This window comes from Ascaphus truei, chromosome 8, assembly GCF_040206685.1.
Source record: "Ascaphus truei isolate aAscTru1 chromosome 8, aAscTru1.hap1, whole genome shotgun sequence".
Classification (NCBI taxonomy): Eukaryota; Metazoa; Chordata; class Amphibia; order Anura; family Ascaphidae; genus Ascaphus; species Ascaphus truei.
Genome location: NC_134490.1, coordinates 37,870,304 through 37,884,211, shown reverse-complemented (window position 1 = coordinate 37,884,211; position 13,908 = coordinate 37,870,304). Strand labels below are relative to the sequence as shown.

The 13,908-nt window shown below is 44.8% G+C and overlaps 2 protein-coding genes across 6 annotated transcripts in view; one reads left to right on the top strand and one right to left on the bottom strand.

Annotated features, from left to right (window-relative positions):
- LOC142501519 (uncharacterized) overlaps positions 1 to 9,664 on the bottom strand; it is a 13,802-nt gene extending 4,138 nt beyond the window's left edge. The window contains exons 1-2 of one of the 4 annotated variants that reach the window (XM_075611508.1): positions 8,794 to 9,664; positions 806 to 1,558 (exon numbers count right to left, since the gene is read on the bottom strand). In XM_075611508.1, the coding sequence (XP_075467623.1) occupies positions 806 to 1,531 (726 nt within the window). In that variant the 5' untranslated portion in view covers positions 1,532 to 1,558; positions 8,794 to 9,664. Of the gene's footprint in view, positions 1 to 805; positions 1,559 to 8,560; positions 8,758 to 8,793 lie in introns of those variants that run through there. The other 3 variants (XM_075611509.1, XM_075611506.1, XM_075611507.1) reach the window with 3 other exon arrangements.
- On the top strand, positions 9,069 to 13,908 carry TPGS1 (tubulin polyglutamylase complex subunit 1). Of its 2 annotated transcripts, none has more exons than XM_075611511.1 (2): positions 9,069 to 9,730; positions 12,331 to 13,908. In XM_075611511.1, the coding sequence occupies exons 1-2, from the start codon at positions 9,456 to 9,458 to the stop codon at positions 12,854 to 12,856; spliced, it is 801 nt and encodes a 266-aa protein (XP_075467626.1). In that variant the 5' UTR covers positions 9,069 to 9,455; the 3' UTR covers positions 12,857 to 13,908. The 2 variants fall into 2 exon arrangements, with proteins under 2 accessions (XP_075467626.1, XP_075467625.1); XM_075611510.1 differs by having other exon boundaries at positions 9,070 to 9,751.

The following is a 13,908-nucleotide window of genomic DNA, read 5'->3' as shown; positions in this document are numbered from 1 at the left end:
AGTTGGAAGCAGGGGGCTTTCTGAAGTTAAACTGCTCTGATCTCAGATCTGGGGACCCATCGGTCAATGAGAAATGTACCGTTTAATGTGCTTGTGAACTGTAAAATAAATCACACAGATAATGGGACAATTTCTCAGGATGCAGGGGGTCCCTGCAGTGGAGGTTAGAGTGGTCCAGTCTCAGAGCACCATCCCTACAGTTTAAATCGTGGGGGGGAATTATTAGGGAGGTAGATGCTTTAAAGAATTTACATTATTTAACATAGGGGATGCAGACCAGTCTGAGACAAGGAAATGTGCTCACAAGTGGCATTTCTATTTGCTGTACACTGTACGTGGAGGGTTTGTCACTATTTTACCCACCATACATTGTTGTGTGTCTGATTATTTAACATGGATTGTTTGTAAAACTTGTGATTAGTGCAATACTGCCCACTGACTCCAGGTCACAGTAAGATAACGATCCAGTCCTGGATTTGTATTCCTAACTGAGGGTCTGTCAGCAACGTTGGCGTAAGAGGTAAAGAAAGGCCCGACCCAGATCATTATCACAATATGACCTGATATCAGTTGGCAGGAATAAATGAAGTTTCTAATGGAGACTATTTCCTACATTTTACATGGTGATGCCTCTAGCTTCATTATTTTTTAAATCCCGTCACACATATTCCTTCTGTGCCATGGTTTGCCACGTAATCATTATGCTAATTAATCTGTTAAACCTAAGCCGAAATGCTGCATTCCCATTAAATAATTTTTGGGTGTGCAGAATTGTATTTCTGTGTCTCTCTCCACACTTCTTTACCTTGCACTTGTAGGGTCGCTCCCCAGTGTGAATCCGCTGATGCTCCCGGAAGCTGTTCAGGTGCTTGATGACCTTGTCACACGTGTCACACTTGAATAGCTCTGGTTCTAGGTATGGGCGGGCACGTGGCTTGTCCACCTTGCGAGACAAGCGGCCGCTCTTTCTGCGTCTAGGCTTCTCTTTTGGGATCTTGGACCCCACTATGGTGCTTGGCTGGCGCGGGGAACATTCCTCTGGCTCCTGTTTGAGGGGTTTCACATCCTCTGACTCCGACCACAGGCCACTCTCCTTTTGAAGAGGCTTCCTTCCCCGGGACCGTAAACCCCTTGACACAAAGGTGGTATCATCCTCTTGTTCCTCTTTAATCTGCTTCTCTACAGAAAGAACTCCAGGCACAGAGCTGATGTCTCCTGTGATGGGCCACGTGTCTGGCTCTTCTTTGGGTTGCTTCTCTTCCTTCACGACACAGGATTCAGACCCTGCTACACATTCCTGAGAATGTATTTCAGGTTGTGTCTCTACGCCAGCAATGGACCGGACGTCCGTTATGATCCATTCCTGCGGCTCCTCTTTAGGCTGTACGTCCCCGTATTCGATACCGGTAGTTGACTCTAAATGCTCCGACAGAAACACGGAGGTCTGTTTAGGATTTTCCACCAAGGGGTTGACATCTTCAGGAGAAGGACACAGCTCCGGTCTGTGAGAGGGCCTCTCGTCTGACTCCATCACGGGGTCTCTTAGACTCTTCCTGATCTGACAGAGAAGGAAATCCCATTGAGTGTAAGGTATTAGATAACCCCTTCAGGATGAGCATTCTGTGTTATACTGCACATGACTTCCATCTATTAGTCACTATTTCATGATTCATTAGAACTTTCAACATGTTAGCTAGAATTTGTATAGGGTAAGTTAATAATAACATAGGTTACTAGTGTAGGGTTCAAATAGAGCAGGGGTGTGCAAACTTTTTAGTTTGCCCTCCCCCCCTTTCTACTCGCCCCCCCTGCTTGCCCTCCCCTCATCTGTTTGCCAACGTTTTCTGGTGTCACAAGGTCATGTGACCCCACGGCGTCATTTGACGGCGCGTTGCCTTAGCGACGCAGCGCCCGAAGCTGCTGGATATCAGGTAAGCGAGTTACTGAGGCCTCGGGCGCGCTCCCCCAGCATTTAATTGAAATGCTTTGGGGAAGAGTATGGGGCCTCTAAGCACCACGACCCCCTCCCCCCCCAAATTTTTTTTCCATTTGAGCACCCCTGAAATAGAATAACGTACTGTGTTAACCTGTTGAATAGACACACAGAAGTCAACTAGAAGCGATACCGTTATTAGCCAAATAGTGGTTAAAAAGAGTGCAAGCTTTCAGGACAACAAAAGGTCCATTCTTCAGACAGATTTTTACAAATGAATCTTCAAGAAGTATTTATGGATAGAATGATGTATATACACACTGTGGGGAAAAAAAGTTTGTGAACCGCAACAATAATTATGGAAAAATTCCATCGTTTGTCCATGATAACCTTCTTGGATCAAAACCAGTCTTTTCTTAAATATCCAATAGGGTTTATATTAACCAATTCCATGTCTTTTGAAACAAAATGATGTATGATTTAGACAAAACAATGAGCAATTAAGAGTCCGGGTATGTGAAAAAGTGAAACTCTGGCTTTATCGGCTACATTAAAATCAGGTGTTTAAATAATTAGGTAGATCTTCAGGGGTGAGTTTCGAAGGCCCCACCCTATATAAAGATCAGAAACCTTGTACGTTTGGTCTTCACCATACAGGTGTGTGGACACACATCATGCCACGATCAAAAGAAATCTCTGAGGACCTCAGTTATTCATGCTGATCAGTCTAGAAAGGGTTACAAAACCATTTCTGTCAGACAAATGGAGAAATGTCAAGACCACAGTCACTCTACCCAGGAGCAGTCATCCTACACAAATCTCCCCAAGCGCAAACCGGCAAATCATCCAAGAAGTCACAAGGAACCCCAGAGTAACACCCACAGATCTGCAGGCCACTCTCACCTTGGCTAATGTGAGTCCCTGTTTCTCTTCTCCTCACTCAAGATCCAAGTTCACCTGCACCTACAGCTGTATTCACCCACAATTGTTACAGTACGGATGGGCTGATGACTATCCACTGAATCTGTCAGGCAACCACTCCCTCATTCTGTATCCATCTATGTATTCTGAAGAATCCGACTGTTTCTTTTAGAGGTTGAGTAGTTGGTTAGATTTTCTATATCTTTTTCTGTTTAAGCACACTTATATAGTGTTCATTTTACGAGTGCTTATTTGCTTGCTCTGTTTGTGCTATTAGCACTTTTTACCACGAGGTGGGGCTGTTGCACTGTTTTTACTTTTGGGGAAGGCCGAAGTTTATTTCTTTTATAACATACTAGCAAGAATGTTTCATTTAACATACGAATTAAAGACAAGGTGTATGGCATCCATAGAAAGATCACATCCTAGTAAGACTGGATATACAGTTGATAAGTAATATGATACACAAAGTAACATGTAAATGAAAGAGAAGAAATTGCAGATAGTTAATGTAACACAGTGTCATGATAATATCATGAGATATTAGGTACTTTAATTAATCTGGTGCTTCAGGGGTTAATGTAGCACCAGTTTCAGTTTAAAATTACAATATACAGCTCAACCCTGTTATAACGCGATCCGTTAAAACTCAAATCCGCTTAGAACGCGATGCAAGCGTGGCTCCCAATTTTCGTACTTATGAATACTTTACAACACGATTATTGGTATCCTAAATACTTTATTGTACAATGCATACAATGGTACATTATTTCTAACGCGATCCGCTTATATCGCGATGTGATTGTTTGGACCCCAAGCCCAGCGTTATAAGGGGGTTGAGCTGTATTGGGTTTATGACAGGACAAGACTTTTCCTGGGTCTGTGCTGGTCTTCAAAGATGACTTAATTGGGGGGGGGGGGGGGCTATCACGGATGGCCCACTAGAAGTGACATATGTGTTGTTCAGAAGGCCATACATGATAACCAGAGATTACTCTGTCATCCTCAAAGAAAACTAAACGTTTGTGAATGATCACTGATGCACCCCAGACAGAGCTGACCCACAAGTCATGACATAGTTGGGGACTTTATAAATAAAGGAGAATGTCATGTGACGTCATCAACTGCACATACTAAGAGTTACATATCTGTAATCGTGGCAAAGAGTCGCATGCAACGAGACCACACATTGCATGAGTAAGAGGTGCCAAGGACTAACACAGTGGTGATGGCAGCTTCTTGATGCAGTGAGCTGCCAGGTAGCCAAGCATCAAGCATCACTGCATTAAGAAGCTGCCATCACCACTGTGTTAGTCCTTGACACACTCCCTCATGTCTCGTGTACCTGGCTTTCTGGAGGATCGTGGCTTTTCCTTATGAGGTTGAGTGGTCATTAGACTTTTTACTCTCCTATCCATATATACCTGGCATTGTATTTGTTTTATGTATATATTTGTTCAGCATATGCTCTGAATTTTATCCACCATTAGGTGGTGCTGTAGTATTTTACAAGGAAGCGCCAGCCAGTCTTTTTTGTGTCTTAGGCCCGGGCCATAGAGGGGGGAGCCGTGCTGCACCGCGCTGACGCTGAGGCTCGCCTGCAGAAGCTGTGCGATTCCATGCACATACAGGCGAGCCAGCGTCCGCGATCGGAGGTGGGGGGAGACTGAGGGAGGCGGGGCAGTGACGTCGCTGGGCCAATCGCCCGCGACACACTGACGTCAACGTCACGGCGCCGTGACGTTGACGCAGCCCCGCTCTCATTGGAGGTTTTCAGCCGACAGCGCGCTGAAAAACAGCTTGGCGCTCGGCTGAAAACTCCAAAGCCTGAGCACGCCTGCGGACGCTCGCGCGAGCCCCCTCTCAAGGCATCCTCATTGAGGATGCAGGGGCTCAGCGCTGAGCGTCCGCACGCCTCAGCACAGCCTGTCCTTCTATGGACTCGGCCTAAGAGGTGCCAAGGCCAGATATCCATCCATCTCAAATTTAGAAGTAAAACGTCTCGATTAGTCTTGTTCGACTAAATCTATTGATATGACTCGTGTGTCTAAGTATTAGAGAAAGAAAGCTATGAGTGTGTTTATATATTGAGGCAAAAAGGTTAAACTTGTTTGCTAGTTTTTTTTTACTGTTGTAATAACTGTTAACTTGGCAGCTGATTTACGACAGGGGTGGGCTTATGTTATTTCAATGGGGGGGGGGGGGGAATAGTACATAAGACTTAGCAAGAAAAATAGTTCCCAGCACTGCATGAATAACTCCTAAAATAAACATAAAGGAACCAATGCAACCTAAAAGTCTCTATGGGCGTAAGCCCAGGCACACTCAAATTGGTTCAGATAATAGTAGCAAGAGCACTGGTTCCGACACTATGAAGTCTGTAAGAACATAATCAAACTTCCGAATACAAAACCAAAGTCACAGGCATTGATGCTGCCGATGATATGTTGTAGCAGGACACACAATGTGCCAGCGGGAGCAGACAAGATGGCAGTGCCATCGGTGCATTCGCACTGAGTTCTTCCCCACAACATTCAAACTGATTGCAGGAGGAGAGCACGGGGTCTCTGCAAGTGCCTCTTAGGCTGCGTCCACGCTACCGCTGAGCGCGCTTGGTGCGTTTACTGCCGTGAATGTGAATCTGCACAGCCACGCTCACGGGGCGCGCGCTCATGCACGTGCACGTACGCTCTCTCAAGCTCGGTGCTGGGGAGACAAAGAAAATTGATTTTGAAGCACGCTCAGCAGCAGTCAAAGCACACAGCACACAGCCCACAGCTCCACACACAAATAGCCCCGATCCACACCCCCCCCCTTTGCACTCACAAAATTATGCAGGACAGCCCGCGCTCATGCTTGGAGATTTGGTGACGTCACCGCTCTCAAGCATGAGCGCGCTCAGCGGCAGCAGCCTCATCTTCTCTCTGGAGCTGTAAGCGTCTCCTCCTGCTCTGCATCTCCTCCTGGTGATACCACATGGCGACGTGTTGCCACGACAACGCAACACCACATGACGCCACAACGTAGCTGGAGGTGATGCCGGAGATGAGGAGCAGGAGAAGGTAAGAGACCCCCACGCTCTCCCCCGGCACCGAGCCCCGCTAAACTCCCAGCCGGCCCTGGCAAATACCATTGTGAAACAATTAGCCGAATGCAAAAGAGGGGCCGGGGCTAACATGTTATTGCACCCACAAAGAGATGCAGTAACGCCTGCTACACCTGTAGATGTGTCAGGAGTGGTTTAACGTGCAGAGTTGGTCCATCAAACTCAGGGTAGCTTGGGGATCAATGCTTAAATCCAACTGCAAGATGCGGCCGCATTATCAGAGGGGCGGAAGGAAATAAATAAAATAAACAGTCATTATAACCTACACGTACACTTTTTTCTTGAGTTTTCCTTATTAAAAAATATGTAAATGTCTCTGGTATCTCTCTCACCTTAATCCCCACTCTCTCCTCTGACTGGCCTGGTGTAGAGAGCAGGGTGTCTGTATATTGGGGTACCGAATTACAAATGTATAATATCTTTCTAGATCATGAGACATTAATCCTTCTCCCGAATTATAACCTGTATTCCATGTATCGGACATAGCCATGAGTTTATATTCTCAAGTTTTTCTCTGAGTTCTGAAATTCCCCTAGATAATGGTTACATTCATGTCCCCGATACTATAATTTGGGCTACATTCCCCAAAAGGTATATCTGTTTTATTTTATATTTTATGATTAATAGTATGGCTGTGCATGCTCATTCTTTTTCTTCTGGTTTGTTCGGTTTTACATATATAGAATCCTTCAATAAAGCATTTTGTGCACATTATCAACACATTGGTGAAGGATTCTACAACATTATACTCCTCGAGTGTGTGTGGTATAGGTATCCTGCCTGTGGTTAGAATGTGTGTGCAGATCTCGCTCCTTTTGCATTGACAGGGTAGGTTGTAACAGAAGCTCCTTATGATCAGTTGTTTCAAGTTTGGTTGTCTGTGGGAGACTTTAGGTGGTTCTGGATATATTTATTTCAATCTGTTAACTTTATGGAGAGTTTATTGTAGATCTTTAGCTATTTTGAGCAGGATTGTGAGTTGGGGACTGTAGGTGGCAACTAATGGTAAAATCAATAAAGAAGTGCTATTTGCACTTGTAGTGTTCAAAGGGTTAACTTTCCCCCCTCCAAACGTTGTGCTACTAATGGTCTTTTTGAATACTATTAAAATGATCTCAGGACCTTTTGAACACTAAGAGTCCGATTACCTCTTATTTGCGTTATTATTGAAATTGTAATGGTTCAGGGAAACCAGCCACGGAAGCGCCACGCACCACTGAAAATATAAACAAACCCCATTGGACAAAAATGAGTGCAGGTACACATGTCTGAGAACGAATGGTACACGGTTTTCACTTTCTGTTTCAGTTTGTAATCCAGAAGGGTTTGTTTTGTTTATGCTGAAGGCTGTGTATTTGAAGTTCTACAATTCTTAGCTTGTAAACTTGATTTCTGAAGTTCCTCAGCATATCAAGATGCTTGTCCCTGTCTGTAGTACCTGAGCAAATGGGATTGTACCTTATGACTTCGCTTTAACTGATAAGTGTGTTTTGTGTATCTGGAGTTGAAGCTGTCAAACCGCAGGCATGTACTGTAGGTCAGTCTGTGATGTCTGTATTTTCTAGTCCTGTGTGCAGAATATGGTGTCAAGGAAATGAAAATGTTAGTGGTAGAATAGTCTGTGGGTGGATTTTGCGGCTCGAGGAGTCCTTGGCATGCTGCCAGACTATCTTTGTGGGCAATGTTGGTGTAAAGGGATTCCACATCCATCGTTATCTTGATGGTTTCTTCTGGTAGAGGAAGAATATCTGCACTGTGGTGTCCTGTGGGTAGCTACATGTGTTTGTTTGTTTTTTACTAAGGGCTTCAGGATGTTTCCTACCCGGAGATGTATACAATAAGGACAGGATCGTAACAATAATCACCCGGGAATTTCCAAACTCTGACAAATAAAAACCTGGGAATATAAACTCATGCAAACTTTTGATACATTGAACACAGGACAGGATTGGAGAAAATGATTTATGTTTCATTGCGATATATAAATACATTATACCTTTGTAATTAGGTATTGCAATATACAGACATCCTGCGCTCACACCTTCACCCAAATTCCCGACAGCTCCATGTTACTTTGCGTATCACAATAATTACAATCTATGTATCCAGGCCAGTAGGATGTGATCCTTGTATGAATGTCATGCTCTTTCAGATTCATTTGTAAAAATCTGCCTGAAGGGTCCTTTGTGGTCCTAAAAACTTGCACTCTTTTTAACCACTACTTAGCTAAAAGGTATGTAAATAGCACTAAATATGTTTGGCCAAAAGCTTTCACTACTATGTCACTTTTGTTTGTCTAGGGTAGGGTTGTACATGATAATACGGGTTTAGTCAGTACTAGTTAGGGTCAAGTAATGATAGTATAAGGTTAGTGAGTACTATTTATGGTTAATTCGTGATAGCATAGGGTTAGTTAGTGGCAATATGTAGTCAGTGCTAGTCATAAATAGTGGTAGTAAAGGGGTTGTCAGTACTAGTTTAGTGAGTAGTTAATGCTGCTCCCACTACACATTCCTTTGGTTGTAGATGCCTATCAACATTAAATCTCAATTAATTTAACTGCACTTGATTCTGAGGTGTGAATAAAGACCCGAACTCACCCCTCACTCTGTCTTCTTCTCAGGCACAGCAATCAAATCAATGGGGGGCAGAAAAAGGTTGAAGTGTAAAACACGTCACCTTTTGGGAAGCTCCAGGCGACCATATTTGATTAGGGCAAACAACTCATTGTCCTCTATGGGGCATACACTTGACATTGAGATTTCTAATAGGTCTCAGAAATAAACACAACAAAACAGATACTAATAAAATACTTATTGTCTGCCATCCTTACCCCAAATGAGTCGTTTTATTTCAGTTTTTCTTTGCAGATAAAACCCTGCTATTGGGAATATTGTTACCGGATTTAGTGTGCAGCTGGTTAATATTAATGGTGTTTGTTTCATTTTTTTATTCCTTAATCTCAGTCACATTTCAGATTTTTCCTGACTTTCTCACATGGATTTCTAGAATGTATGCCCGAATCCAAGATGGCCGCCAAGCCCTTCAGCCTCCTCCTCCCTGGAAAATCAACAGTCCGCCTCTTATGAAATTTCTGTGGTCATGCCTAGGCTACTTCCGTCCGCAGAGCACATCCGGTACATCAACTCAGCGTTCCTAGTAACGACCGTGGTTCTTGACGACCAAGATGGCGCCGGAAGCTGCTCCCGTTGTTATGGCAACCTAACAAAGCACGGAGACCACCGCTTCCGGCGGGTCCCCGTTATCGGAAGATAGGCTGAGTGCTATGGGAAGCATAGACAAAGAGACCAGAAGGGGGTTGAAAGCGCCAAAGCGTTGCGTTGGTACAGGTATTCGGCCTCCTTAAGATGGCGTTCCCTTAGTAAAAATGGCGATGACGTCTCAGTTCCATATGGACGTTCTCCATCTGCCCTCAGTAGTAATGGCGTCTCCCCGGTTTCAACCCAGGTGAGAAAGCCGAAGCCCAGTGTAACGATGACGGAGAAGCGGAGGGCGGTTGGAGGCTCTCCGGTGCCGCGACCTCCCATGGGCCCTGCCAGTGAGGCGGAGTTCCTGGCGCAGGCCGGGGTGCGGGACATGCTGCGGGAGGCTGTACTGAAGGTGCTTGAGGCCAGGCCCGAGGAACCGGTGGCGTTCCTGGCAGATTACTTCGAGAAGCTTGGGCTGGGCACGGCCGAATTGGCGGCAGTGGACCAGCGCCCACATCTGCTGGGGCAGCAGCGCCTGGGCCGGGCTCTGTGGTACCTGAGGTTGGCTCACCACTCCCAGAGGTCCGGGGACCTGGTTTGTCGGGGTGGGGTGGAGGCTGATTTGCACTGATAAAATGGGAGGGGGGGGTGTTAAGGCAGGGTCTCCTTTTGCCTCATGCTGACATTGTATTGTATGTATTGTATTGTATGTCTTTATTTATATAGTGCCATTAATGTACATAGCGCTTCACAGTAGTAATACATGTGGTAATCAAATAAATAACAGATAATATAAATAACAGATCATGGGAATAAGTGCTTTAGACATAAAAGTAACATTAAGGAAGAGGAGTCCCTGCCCCAAGGAGCTTACAGTCTAATTGGTAGGTAGGGAGAACGTACAGAGACAGTAGGAGGAAGTTCTGGTAAGTGCGTCTGCAAGGGGCCAAGCTTTATGTATCATGTGTTCAGAATATCCACAGTGCTATTCATATGCTTCTTTAAGCAAGTGGGTCTTAAGGTGGGTCTTAAAGGTGGATAGAGAGGGTGCTAGTCAGGTACTGAGGGGAAGGGCATTCCATAGGTGTGGGGCAGTCAGTGAAAAAGGTTTAAGGCGGGAGAGGGCTTTAGATACAAAGGGGGTAGAAAGAAGACATCCTTGAGAAGAACGCAAGAGTCTGGATGGTGCATAACGAGAAATTAGGGCTGAGATGTAAGGAGGGGCAGAAGAGTGTAAAGCTTTAAAAGTGAGGAGAAGAATGGAGTGTGAGATGCGGGATTTGATCGGAAGCCAGGAGAGGGATTTCATGAGGGGAGATGCTGAGACAGATCTAGGAAAGAGTAGAGTGATTCTGGCAGCAGCATTTAGGATAGATTGTAGGGGAGACAGGTGAGAGGCAGGAAGGCCGGACAGCAGGAGGTTACAGTAGTCAAGACGGGAGAGAATGAGGGCCTGAGTCAGCGTTTTAGCAGTCGAGCAACAGAGGAAAGGGCGTATCTTTGTTATATTGCGGAGGAAAAAGCGACAGGTTTTAGAAATGTTTTGAATGTGAGGGGCGAATGTGAGAGAGGAGTCGAGTGTGACCCTTAGGCAGCGTGCTTGGGCTACTGGGTGAATGATCGTAGTTCCAACAGTAATGTGGAAGGAGGTAGTAGGGCCAGGTTTGGGAGGAAGTATGAGGAGCTCTGTTTTAGCCATGTTGAGTTTAAGGCGGCGGAGGGCCATCCAGGATGATATAGCAGAGAGACATTCAGAAACTTTGGTTAGTACAGCAGGTGTAAGGTCGGGTGTTGAAAAGTATATTTGTGTGTCGTCGGCATAGAGGTGATAATTAAACCCAAAAGATGTTATTAGGTCACCTAGAGAGAGTGTGTACAGAGAAAAGAGAAGAGGTCCCAGGACAGAGCCCTGGGGTACCCCCACAGAGAGATCAATAGAGGAGGAGGAGGTGTTAGCAGAAGAGACACTGACAGTACGATGGGAGAGGTAGGATGAGATCCAGGATAGAGCTTTGTTCCGAATACCAAGAGTATGGAGAATATGAAGGAGAAGAGGGTGGTCCACGGTGTCAAATGCTGCAGAGAGGTCGAGTAATATGAGCAGAGTGTAATGACCTCTGTCTTTGGCAGCATGGAGGTCGTCAGTTATTTTAGTGAGGGCTGTTTCCGTGGAGTGAGCAGTGCGGAAGCCAGATTTTAGAGGGTCTAGGAGAGAATAGGTGTTGAGAAAATGGAGCAATCGACTTATTCCTATTGTTTGTAATTTGTTTACCTCCTATTGTAATGTTGTAAAGTGCTGCAAATATTGTTGGTGCTATATAAATACAATTATACATACATTATGATAGAGCACTGGGAGTTAAATATGGGTGCTGGAAAACTAGAGGGATATCAGAGCAATTATGGGGTCTCCAAGGCGTTGATGTAGTCTCTTTCCATAAGGAAATCCGAGTATCACAACTGTGCTGTCAGATTCCGCCCCAGAGCTGCCTGCACGCATTTCCCTACAGTAGAATTACAAAATAATTTGTAATCCAGCACAGGGTATAATTTGCAAACAAAGCATATAAAAAGCAAACCAAATAACTGTTTGGTTTAGATGTTTGTAATATTGTGGGCTTTTCACGTTCATGTCTTATTAATAATAAAGATACATGGATTAAGTTCATGCAGCTTCTGTGAACCAACTGCCTGCAGTCCAAGACTATTTCATAGTATCTTCAAGGAATGAGCAGTCTGGAGAACCAGATTACATATGTTATGACACGTACCAGAATTGTTCTGTGATCAGCGGTATCTGCATTTGTACACTGCAGTACTGTTCCCTTACACTTCAGATAGTGACACAATTCACAAAGAAGCAGAATACTGGGGTAATAATGAGAAATCTTAGCATTGTTCTCTGCAGCCTCAGAGCACAGATCTCTCAGCAATGATCTCGCTTAAACAAGACTGTACCTTTTGATCCCCAAGGAAATATAAAGATATTTATCCTAATCACTAGCTCGTCAAGTACAGATAGACATTGTTTAGCATGATGAGTCTGAATTTTATTAGGGGGTAGTAGGGCTTTAGTTTGACTTGTTAAACCGCTCCACCCACCTTTTTAATTGTTGAAATTTTCTTTTAACAATACAATAGTAATAGGTGTTTTCCAACAGGACGGCCTTCAACAACAACCTCAGCATCGCATACGATTGCCTGAGTGCTGGAAGGAGGAAGAAGCCGGGGCTTAACGGAAAGAGTTACAGCGAGCTGCTGTGCAGGATCTGCCTGGAGGGAGACCTCCCAGACGAGGTCTCCTTCCAGCTTCTGAAGAAGATCCAGTGTCGTGATCATGAGGCCGTCCCCTTCGACGTGTTCCGATATGGAGTGTTGACCTGCTTTGTGCTGCTGGAATTCATGTCCAAAGCCAACACACTGTTCAGCGTCCTAAACGGACACAACGAGGCTGACCAAAGGCTGTGTCAGGCTGTGCTCACAACCCTAGAAGAGGCTCTGGTGGCCAGTGACCTTTGTATCCCAGCCAGCTACCTGGAGGCCGGTATAAAGCTGGGACCGGACTGTTTGGCTGTAGCCATGGACAGAGCTTGGCTGGACAGGAAACCTGGAGCCCGCATGAGCCGCAGGGAATTTCTAAAGGAAGCGGCTGCCCTGTTCCTCGATAAAGTAAAGCCCGTTCACTGAATTTCCTTATTTGTAGAGCCTGTGACCTCCTGCCGGAACGTTTACCTTTTTAGTATCTTTCATTGCTACGATTAATAGCAGGGAATGTATGTGTACTGTACATAAGCAGCAACAATTATTTTACTTGTGTAGTTTTTAGGGGTCCATTCATGTATTTGTTGGAGGACCCTCTTGCAACCAAAGCGGTTCATGCTCATTCCATTAAGGGGAACTTATGTTTAGCAATATTGGACTGAGATTGTAGCCTCCTCCCTTAACAGGGACTTCCCAAAAGCATTGGCCAAAGTACTGAGCGTCTGGCTTAGAGAAGTACGCAGCCAATAACCCTTTAAGTGATTTGTCCGTCAAAACTCGGACTGATTTGGCTGTGTCGTAGAAAGCAGGGTCTAAACCAGACATAAATAGGCAGAACCTATAAAGATATAACACAGAGGAATTCATGCGTGGGCCAGCATCACTCACACAATATTTATCAAACGTGGACAATAAGCAGTGTGTGAATCTGTTTCCTGATTTGTCTGAATATCATTGAGTTGAACATGAAGGCCATTGCCATGCTTTACAAGTCTCTTCTTCAGGCACTATTTTTGGTTTGGAAAGCTCATGCTGTTCCCATGAAATGTATCGCGATTCGTAACCTACAAGAACATCTTGCAATTCCGCTCCGATTGTACCCAGAAGCAGATATTCAAAGTGAGCATGTAGCGTGCATGGCTCAAATTGTGTGTTTTAATATTCTATTTGGTGAAACGCCCCCCACCATCAACTTCCTGATTACAATGAAATTAAAGTTGCTTTGTCCTACAATGTTAAAACTGCTCATGTTTGTATAAGTGTCTGCGTATTATGTGTAAACTTAATTTCATGGGCGTTTTTTTTTCTCTAGGAGGTGAGCACCCTATGATAGTGACAGATTAACCTTTTCCATGCCAGAGCAGTGTGTTGCAGGCCTGTGACAGCAAAGGCGTTTCAGACCGAAGCAGGAGATAGGACTCTATTTCTTTAACACAATGCTTGGTAGTTTGTAGCAGTTCAGTGAGAAGGAATTAAAA